The 10,836-nt window shown below is 46.5% G+C and overlaps 1 protein-coding gene across 1 annotated transcript in view; it reads left to right on the forward strand.

The window, feature by feature from the left end:
• RDH5 (retinol dehydrogenase 5) overlaps positions 1-7,965 on the forward strand; it is a 75,900-nt gene extending 67,935 nt beyond the window's left edge. Inside the window, exon 5 of the mRNA XM_082248456.1 lies at positions 7,682-7,965. Coding sequence (XP_082104582.1) covers positions 7,682-7,905 — 224 coding nt within the window. The 3' untranslated portion in view covers positions 7,906-7,965. The remainder of the gene's footprint in view (positions 1-7,681) is intronic.
• Positions 7,966-10,836: the final 2,871 nt, after the last annotated feature.

Here is a 10,836-nt window from a genome sequence, read left to right on the forward strand (position 1 = left end):
ATCCACATTGATAAATGAAAAAAATAAATAAATTTGTGTCCCCAACTAAGGAGAAGAAAACAACTATAAAGTCCAAAGCAAAAAGCATTTAAAACTGTTAATCAAGATGATAGTCCCATATGCCATGTTGAGAAATGGAAATTACAGGATAGCCAGAGTATCACCAACCAAGCTCATGCTGTGCTTATCTGAACATATGTAACCCCCCCTTATAAGAGTGGCCCACATGCAATTTGTTTACAACATCAAAGCCAGCCTCCCAGATCATGGAACAGTCTTGCTACAGCTTCAGGTAACAAACACCATGGGATATGATTGCCAACTGCCTCTATGTCTCGTTATGACTCAGACTCTAAATACGATTGCATTCCGTTATGGATAGCATAAAATGAAAGAATACTCCATATAGTGCATTACCGTTAATAAAATAAATTGAATGCAAAAGGGTTATACTCAAATGGGTAGATTACAACCAAGAATGGAAATGTCAGATGCAATACTCAGGGCCGATCCTGGGCGGGTGCGTGGGGTGCACCGCACCCAGACGCTTTAAACTGTTAAAAGGGGGGGGGCGCCGGCCGATGCTGCCAGTGACTCTCCACTCCACTGTCTCTGGATACTGCAGAGCCAGGCTACTAGTAAATCCTTCCCAATCCCAACACAGCGCTTAATGACCAGCCCAGCAGTGGTGCAGCCTCTGCTTTCTTCCTCCTGCTGTATTGTATCACTGGTTGCTAGAACCGCTTAGTGTCTAGCAACCAGTGAGGTCATATGCCCCGGGGCCGGCCAGCCGCCCCAGCATTCACAGCGGAGGAGGAACCTATCGTCCGCGTCCGCCGCCGCGAGTAAACAGTGTTGGGGCTGGCCTGGCGCTCCACCCCCACCCCCTCCAGCTGCGCGCTGTGCGTTAGAGCCTGCCCTGCCCAGCCCAGTGCCCCAAGAGGAAGAAAGAACAAAGAAGAAGTGCCCTGGCTGAAGAGGAACAGTATATTGGGTAAGGCTCTCCCTCATTCACCCAGGATCTGGTCACCAGTTCCTCCTCTCCATCACTGGGGGCAGTAGTATGTACTTGTGCTCATGAAACAAAATCAGCCAATACAAGATATGAGTATGATAGTGTAGTGTTTAATTTAAAAAAAAAAAAAACTTCTTCACAAGCACAAACCACCAGAATGTTCCTTCACTCAGATAAAAACAAGTATTGCTAGACACATACAAATAAAAGTATAGATATGTAAAGTTAGCGCTCGGCGCAGGACAGTAGCAGCTAGCACCAGCGGTCAATAAGCCAAATACCCCTCAATGAATAATAAAATATAAAGTGCAGTGCTAAAAAAATACCTAAAATGCATGCAATAAAAAAAATAATAATAATAATTTATTAGTAAATCAATAATCATACGGGAAAACCAACTCATACACAAATTAAACCAACAGTCTGTCTAAAAAAGTAATAGTGAATCCACCAGTTCATAAAAGTAAAATGCAGTGCTTCTTCTTAAATTCCATCTGGGTCTATAAAGTGAGCGAGCATGTATTCATCTATATGCAGCTGCCCCATCCCCCTCCAATACAACTTCTTTTGCTGGCCCCCAAGTGCTCTCCAGCCCCCCCCCCGTGCCCTTAACCCCCCCTTCAGTGCTCCTACCCCCCTCAGTACTCTTAACCCCACCCTCAGTGATCTTAACCCCCCTCAGTGCCCTTAACCCCCCTTCAGTGCTCCTACCCCCCTCAGGGCTCTTAACCCCCCCAGTGCTCTTAACCCCCCCTCAGTGCTCTTAACTCCCCCTCAGTGCTCTTAGCCCCCCCTCGGTGCTCTTAGCCCCCCCAGTGCTCTTAACCCCCCTCAGTGCTCTTAGTCCCCCCCCTCAGTGCTCTTAACCCCCCGTCAGTGCTTTTAGCCCCCCCAGTGCTCTTTAGCCCCCCGATGCTCTTCAGCTCCCCACAGTGCTTTTCATCTCCCCCTATGCTCTCTGGCTCCCCCAGTGCTCTCCACCCCCCTGTGCTTCATTGATCCCCCTCAGTGATTTCCAGTTCCCCCCAGTTTTCTCCAGTCCCCCCCTCCCCCTGTGCTCTCCATCCCCCTGGTTTTCCCTGCCCCCCCAGTGCTCCCTGCCCTTCAGCTCCTCCAGTGCTCTCTGCTTCCCCTGTGTTCTCCGGCCCCCCCTAGTGCTCTTCTATCTTCTATCAAGTCCGCAGTCTCTGACCTTCTCTTGTATCATGTCCTCAGCCTCTAACCATCTCTTGTATCATATCCTCAGTCTCTAACTATCTCTTGTATCATGTCCTCAGTCTTTGACCATCTCCTGTATCATGTCCTCAATCTTTAACCATCTCCTGTATCAGGTCCTTAGTCTCTGACTATCTCTTGTATCATGTCTGCAGTCTCTGACCATCCCTGTACCATGTCCTCAGTCTCTGACCATCTCTTGCATCATGTCTGCAGTCTCTGACTATCTCCTGTACCATGTCCGCAGTCTCTGACCATCTCCTGTATCATGTCCTCAGTCTCTGACCATCTCCTGTATCAGGTCCTCAGTCTCTGACCATCTCCTGTATCAGGTCTGTAGTCTCTGACCATCTCTTGTATCATGTCTGCAGTCTCTGACTATCTCCTGTACCATGTCCTCAGTCTCTGACCATCTCTTGTATCATGTCCTCAGTGACCATCTCCTGTATCATGTCCTCAGTCTCTGACCATCTCCTGTATCAGGTCCGTAGTCTCTGACCATCTCTTGCATCATGTCTGCAGTCTCTGACTATCTCCTGTACCATGTCCGCAGTCTCTGACCATCTCCTTTAGCAAGTCTCCAATCTCTTACTCAAACTTAAACACATTTCTAATAACATTAGCTATCTGTTTATGCCAAAGGTAGGACTGTGCAGGGGAGGCAGAGAGTGCAAAAGGGGGAACTGTGATTAGAGAGACGGAGGGCAGACTGCAAGGGGCACTGTGATGGGGGTTGTGAAATGTGTGCCATAAATATTCTTGAAAACATTACAAATTTTTGTGGGTGTTTTTACATTTTAAAGTTGGGGGGGGCGGGGGGGTGCCAGATATAGGATCCGCCCTGGGTGCCAAATGCTCTAGGTACGCCACTGCATAGTGGGCCTCTCCTGCTGTGACACGGAGCTTGAGTGTAAAAAAGCCGGGCGGCCACTGTAACAAAGTCCCGCCCCCTTGACCGGCTCCTGTGATAGGCGGCACACTGATCCAATGCCGGGAAATTAAATCAGTATGACGTGTATTATAGGAGCCGGTCTAGGAGGCGGGACTTTGTTATAGTGGCTGCCCGGGAAAGTCAAAAGCTCTGTGGCACAGAGGGAGAACACAGCTCTGTAATCTAGGCACCGGTAAGCTACATTTGGTGGGCACTGGTAAATTGCATTTAGAGGGCACTGGTAGGCTGCATTTGGTGGGCACTGGTAAGCTGCATTTGGTGGGCACTGTTAAGGCTTCATTTGGTGGGCACTCATAAGCTGCATTTGGTGGGCTCTGGTAAGCTGAATTTGGTAGGCACTGGTAATCTGCAGTTGGTGGGCTCTGGCAGGCTGCATTTGGTGGGGACTGGTAAGATGCATTTGGTGGGCACTGGTAGGCTGCATTTGGTGGGCACTGGTAAGCTGCATTTGGTGGGCATTGGTAAGCTGCATTTGGTGGGCACTGGTAGGTTGCATTTGGTGGGCACTGGTAGGCTGCATTTGGTGGGCACTGGTAAGCTGCATTTGGTGGGCACTGGCCTTTGGTGGGCACTGGTAGGTTTGCACTTGGTGGGCACTGGTAGGCTGCACTTGGTGGGCACTGATAGGCTGCATTTGGTGGGCACTGGTAGGCTGCATTTGGTGGGCACTGGTAGGCTGCACTTGGTGGGCACTGGTAGGCTGCATTTGGTGGGCACTGGTAGGCTGCATTTGGTGGGCTCTGGTATGCTGCATTTGGTGGGCACTGGTAAGCTGCATTGGTGGGCTCTGCTAAGCTGCATTTGGTGGGCACTACTAGGATGCATTTGGTGGGCACTGGTAGGCTGCATTTGGTGGGCACTAGTAATCTGCATTTGGTGGGCACTGGTAGGCTGCATTTGGTGGTCACTGGTAGGCTGCATTTGGTGGGCACTGGTAGGCTGCATTTGGTGGGCACTGGTAACCTGCATTTGGTGGGCACTGGTAAGCTACATTTAGTGGGCTCTGGTAAGCTGCATTTGGTGGGCACTGGTGGGCTGCATTTGGTTGGCACTGGTAAGCTGCATTTGGTGGGTTCTGGTAGGCTGCATTTGGTGGGCTCTGGTAGGCTGCATTTGGTGGGCACTGATAAGGCTGCTTTTGGTGGGCACTGGTAGGCTGCATTTGGTGGGCACTGGTAATCTGCATTTGGTGGGCACTGTTAAGCTGCATTTGGTGGGCACTGGTAGGCTGCATTTGGTGGGCACTTGTAGGCTGCATTTGGTGGGCTCTGGTAGACTGCATTTGATGGGCACTGATGAGGCTGCATTTGGTGGGCACTGATGAGGCTGCATCAATGCATTGATATCTTGTATCATATCCGCAGTCTCTGACCATCTCTTGTATCAAGTCTGCAGTCTCTTACCATCTCCTGTCTGGGGGCTCTGTCTAACAGACTCTCTAACAGATGCCCTCTCTGTGTCCATTAGAGAGACCCCCCTCCAGTTCCTATTAAAGTACTCTGCTTCTCTTACTGTAATTTGTTTTTTGTTAAGAGATCGTGGGAGGGTCCCGGGGTAAGGAAGACTTCTTAGGGGAGCATCTCTGTGTTTGAGCCATTGCCATAGAAACATTTGTAAAGGGGAGGAGTTAGTAAGATGACCACGCCTATGTGGGGGCGCCAGAAAAATGTCTGCACCCAGGTGCCTGTGACCCTAGGATCAGCCCTGGCAATACTTCCTCTAGAGATAAAAATAGCTGATGATCAATCGCGCATGTGTGGTAGCATGTATGCGTGGCTCCGCTCTACGCATTTCATCACTAATGATGTCATCAGGGGCACAGGGGCATTGATTGTTTGTTAATTTAGGCGCTGCACTGTTTGTATATTGATTTTTTTATAATGTCTGGTATGGCACAGTGGCTATCTGCATATTTTACATTTAGTACCTTTAGCGCAGATTTACTTTGTTTATTCTTTTAGCATGTTATTTTGTCTTTCACACCACAAGAGGATGTGTCTTTAGCACCAGAGGATATTTATTGCTTTATCTTTACTAATTTGATCTGTAGCGCTGTACTTATTGATTTGATATAACTATAATTTATTTATGTGGGAAGCAAAAAAAGTGTGAGCAAGCTACTAGGACACAAAAAGAGATAGGGTAGCAGTGCAGGAGTGTGTCCACCTCATTTACACGGTGAGGAGTGGGGAAGCCATTATAGTGCTTCAGTAAGTCAGTGTTCTTCACATGTGTGCTAAATTTACAACATGTGCAACAAGTGCTGGTGAGACTTGAAGACATGTTTGGAAGCACAGTAGTAATATGTATTTCTTACTATTCATAATACATCTAGATGTTTATAGGCAGTATTAACCTGTGACAAGCTACATCAAACCCTTGCATGGGTATGCTGCGTGCATAGTAAACTAACATACTGCTTTAAAGTGATAGTAAAGTTTCCTTTTTTTTTCATTAGAATAATAATCATGTCATACTTACCTGCTCTCTGCAGTGGTTTTTCACAGAGCAGCCCCAATCCTTCTCTTCTGGTGTTCCCAGCCGGCACTTTTGGTTCCTCTACTTCGCCGAGTGCCCTCATAGAAAGCCACTTTTAACGGGGGGCACTCATGTAGACTTGATCCCGAGCTGGGTTGTTTGCGTCTATTTAGATACACAGCACGGCTCGGCCACATCCCCCCCCCCCGCTCTCTACTCATTACTGTTTTTTTAGAGCCGTCAGTCGGCTGTCTTGTAAAAGCAATCCTAGCAGCTAACTAGCCGCTGGACTGTTTTACAAGCAATTGGAGGGGACGTACCTCTCCCCTGCCGCCTTCTGCGGCTTGCTCGGAATCTTCCATTCCACTGGATCAGCTTTGATCGGCTCTCTGCTATGGTAACCCGGAAGCAATAACCTGACATCACTTCCTGGGACCTGATGATCGACTTGTGCTGTGACTAATCACAGCACAGCCGGCGTGGCGGCCGCATGCCTGCCCCTTACCTAGAAGTGCTGGATCACATATTAGATACTTGATCCTGTGCAGGAGAGCCACTCTGCCACTGTACTCCTACAAGAGGTGGTTGGCCAGTGGGTAAAGAGTAACTCCACTTTTATTGACAAAAAAAAAGTACCCCCTCTGGGTGATCAATGTAAAATGCAGGGATTTGAACAAACTCTGTAGAAGAATCCTACCTTTGGTCGCTATAAAGAAATAGACTGATCGCATACTCATTCTAAATGGGAGCAGCTGGTTCAGTATATTTAGCTGGTGCACTTTCTGTGTTCTAATGAGGAGAGCTGCAGGGTCTGCATCCCTTAAGAAGTATTTGTTCTTGGGGATTATCTAATAAAAACTTAAATTTGTATAGCAGAGGGTGCCTAAAATCTAACTTGTATCTTAGTGTAGACTTGTAGGAAAATCAGTAAGCTAATTACACAAGCAAGAAATTACACTTTTGGAGGTGCTCTGTACATCATCAGTGTACAGAACACTTCAAGGTTGTCATATTGCATTGAATTTCACAGAAAATTACAGAACTGCAGAGTGGAAAGGTAAGCCTAATTTTTAACATTAAATTACAATATACCTTGAGTAGCAATTCTATATGCTATATTATTTTTTATATTTGCATTTTTTTTTTTCATGAAAGTGGAGTTAACCTTGAGGCTGGGTTCACACTTAAATCGTATGCGGCTCACAGCAGGGGTCCAAGCGTCCCTATTCTCCATTTCATGGATGAATCAGGCCTGAATTTTTGCCTGTATTCGGACCTGAAAATTGAGCCAAAGACGCACAGGACCCCTGTGCAATCCGCTCCGCAGCCATCACAGAGATGTGTGAACTGGCTCCATGGAGAGCCGGGCACACTCTCCAGTCATGCGAATTTGATGCGGGGAAACCCACATCCAATTCGCACTAGTGTGAACCCAGTCTTAAAGTGTAGCAGGTCCCATTTTCTTTTTTTTACCCCTATCTCCCTCCCTACCAGACAAGCAAGCCAGTATCCCCATGGTATGGGGCAGCATGTCATGTTTACAGCAAACTTGAATTATCTTGAAAATTGGAGGTCCTTAAAAAAAGGGGTACCTCTCCTAAAGCACAAACCTGAAGCTGATAATCCTGGCTCCTTCTGTACCCCCAAAAGAAGGTGATGGCAATGTTCCAACTTCCTGCCGTTACTCAAGGGCAAGTAGGTGGCTCCCCCTCCCAGGTGAACAGATTCACTGAATGTCAATCAATGTTTTTTTTTCACTTGGTGATACATGTACTATACTGTATAAGAGGGGCAACTGTTACAGAGAATCTTTAATTTAAAAAAAGCTCATGTGTTTTTGTTTGCTTTTTTCTTTCTATGAATTTGCTTTATATGTTTTTTCAGTGGGTATTCAGAAGTGAAGTGTGGGAGCACATGCTTATGGGTTAAAAACACAGGGTTTTACATTAAGCACTTGCTAAAAGGAGTTGAGGGTTGGATGAATAAACAGGCTTCTCTTCTGCTTTTTATTTTTTTCTTAGATATGAAAGTCCAAAGGCTGATTATGAATTTCATATGTGATCCTGACATCTCCAAAGTGCCTAAATGCATCGAACATGCCTTACAAGCAAGATACCCTCGAACAAGATACAGCCCAGGCTGGGATGCAAAATTGGTGTGGCTACCAGCTTCTTACATGCCAAGTTTCATTGTGGACGCGGTTCTCGCCTTAGTTCTTCCTAAACCAGAACAGCGAGTGTACTAGAACACATTACTGAGTCTGAGAAGCTTGCAAACCTTGGCCTTATCTAAGAAGTTTAAACATATTGCAGTCATTGCTGAATATCATCTACATAATGGACAAAACCAACTTAGTACTGAAATCATGTGACATCTACTGTGCTACTGGAAGTATTTACACCAATTCAAGATAAGATAAAGTGTGTCTTTATTCTCAGCTATTTGTGGTTGGACGACTTATCCTTCTGGAAACTTCTAAGTTCCGGCAAACCTAAATTACGTGATTTCAGACAGTAAATACCATCGCTCTCGATCACATTATCTGTACTAACTTTCCAGTAATGCTGGCCATACATGGAGCGAAATTTCTTTCCTGCAACCATGGGTTGCAGGAAAGAAATTAGTTTGATTTCCCCCATCAACACAGACAGTGTTGACAGAGGAATCCCCCCTGCCCAGCCATTGTATATATACTAGCCGCTAGCGATAATCACATGCAAAATCCATCAGGCTGGTTGTATCCAAGTTAAGTGATCGATCAATTGGTACATTCAGCCTGCTCATACATGGTTCGAATGTTGGCCAGTTCAGCAAGAACCGAACTGTCTATGGCCGAGCTTACTGGATGAACTTCTGTAAACTTATGACTTTTTTCTGTGTTAATTGCAATAGTTCTAGATGAATAGAAACAAACAAAATTGACCCAATCAAATAACATGACATAATAAACCATTTCTACAGTATCTCCCCTGCTTAAAACATTCAGATAAATGTTCTGTATACTGAATACCTTCTATGCTTAAGTGGTACCCAAATAACAATTTTGTAATAAAACTGAACTCACAAGACTATTTTATTGTGATTATTTTAAATTAAACGTAATCCTGCATACTGATTCTCACTTTTTCCTTTTTCTAGCCTCATGGTATTTTAATATTAAACTCTCACTGTATACTACTTACATATTTCTTACAGGCTTATAGAGTATATACCTGTAGCTATTCACTGTCAACCCTATCCCAGTATTATAGTAAGAACATTTGATAAAGCTTTATACAGCCATGTAAATCGTATTTGTACAAATGAACCATAAATCATGCAAAGTAGAAGTAATCAAATTATCTCTTTAGTAATCATAAATACACACAGAAAGTTTAGGTCAAGTAAGGACCAATTACATTACTGTGGCTGTTGGTAGAAACCCTAAAACCTAGGTTCACACTTATGCAGGTTGCAGTTGATGCATTTTCTAGGCGCGTTTTACGTTTTTTGGCCTGCATTTTTAGCATGTTTTTGATGCCTTTTTTTTACGCATTTTGCATTTTTGGGAGGTATTTGTTGTCATGTAGAAGAAACCAGCAAACACGCAGCATAAATGCATCAAAAACGCAAGCACTGTGCTTTTGATGTGTTTCTGTTGCTTTCCATTGGAGTCTATGGAACCACAAAACACAACCTGCTGTGGGCAAATAGGTCCTTGACCCTTTCCAAAAATTGCACTGGTTGAAAGCACACAGATGTGGTTGTGACCCACAGGAAATCATGTTAAATGGACTGTAGTGCATTCCTGCAAAACTGAAAAAGGTGTGAAACAGGCCTAAGGAAGAGCAAAGCTCTAGAGGTAGTCTAGGTTTGAGTTACATAGAGAAACACACTGCCCCACATTTCAAGTATGCTCTATTTATGGTCCATTCATGCTTCGGCATTCTGTGGACTTTGGCAGAAGATAGGAGTTGGGGACTAGGGGAGAAGAGAGGAGCTGTTGACTGGGGCAGAAGAGAGGAGCTGAGGACTGGGGCAAAAGAGAGGAGCTGTGGACTGGGGCAGAAGTAAGGAGCTGTGGACTGGGGCAGAAGAGAGAAGGTATGGACTGGGGCAGAAGAGAGAAGCTGTAGAATGGGGCAGAATAGAGAAGCTGTGGAATGGGGAAGAAGAGAGAAGCTGTGGACTGGGGGAGAAGAGAGGAGCTGTGGACTGGGGGAGAAGAGAGGAGCTGTGGACTGGGGCAGAGATGAGGAGCCGTGGACTGGGAGAAAAGAGAGTAACTGTGGACTGGGGCAGAAGAAAGGAGCTGTGGGCTGAGGGAGAGGAGAGGAACTGTGGATTGGGGCAAAAGAGAGGAGCTATGGACTGGGGCAGAAGAGGAAATGTGGACTAGGGCAGGAGAGAGAAGCTGTGGACTTGGGGAGAGGAGATGAGCTGTGGACTGAAAGAGAAGAGAGGAACTGTGGACTGGGGCAGAAAAGAGGCGCTGTAGGCTGGGGGAGAAGAAAGAAAATGTGGACTAGGAAAGAAGAGAGGGACTGTGGACTGGGGCAGAAGAGAGGAACTGTGGACTGGGGCAGTAGAGAGGAGCTGAGGACTGGGGCAGAAGAGAGGAGCTGTGGACTGGGGGAAAAGGGAGGAGCTGTGGACTTGGAGAGAAGAAAAGGAACTGTGGACTGGGGCAGAAGAGAGGAACTGTGGGTTGGGGGAGAAGAGAGGAACTGCGGACGGAGGCAGAAGAGAGGAGCTGTGGACTGGGGGAGAAGAGAGGAGCTGTAGACAGGGGGAGAAGAGAGGAGCTGTGGACTGGGGGAGAAGAGAGGAGCTGTGGACCGGGGGAGAAGATAGAAGCTATGGATATGGGAGAAGAGTGGAGCTGTGAACTTGGAGAGAAGAGAGGAACTGCGGACTGGGGCAGAAGAGAGGGACTGTGGACTAGAGGAGAAGAAAGTAGCTGTGGACTGGGAGAGATGAGAGGAACTGTGGACTGGGGGCAGAAAAGAGGAGCTGTGGACTGGAGCTGAAGAGAAGAGCTGCTGACTGAGGCAGAAGAGAGGAGCTGTTGACTGGGGGAGAAGAGAGGAGATGTTGACTAGGGGAGAAGAAAGGAGCTTTGGACTGGGGCAGAAGAGAGGAGCTGTGGACTGAGGAAGAAGAGAGGAGCTGTTGACTGGGGGAGAAGAGAGGAGAT

The sequence above is a fragment of the Pelophylax lessonae genome, assembly GCF_965119305.1.
Source record: "Pelophylax lessonae genome assembly, chromosome: 2".
Classification (NCBI taxonomy): domain Eukaryota; kingdom Metazoa; phylum Chordata; class Amphibia; order Anura; family Ranidae; genus Pelophylax; species Pelophylax lessonae.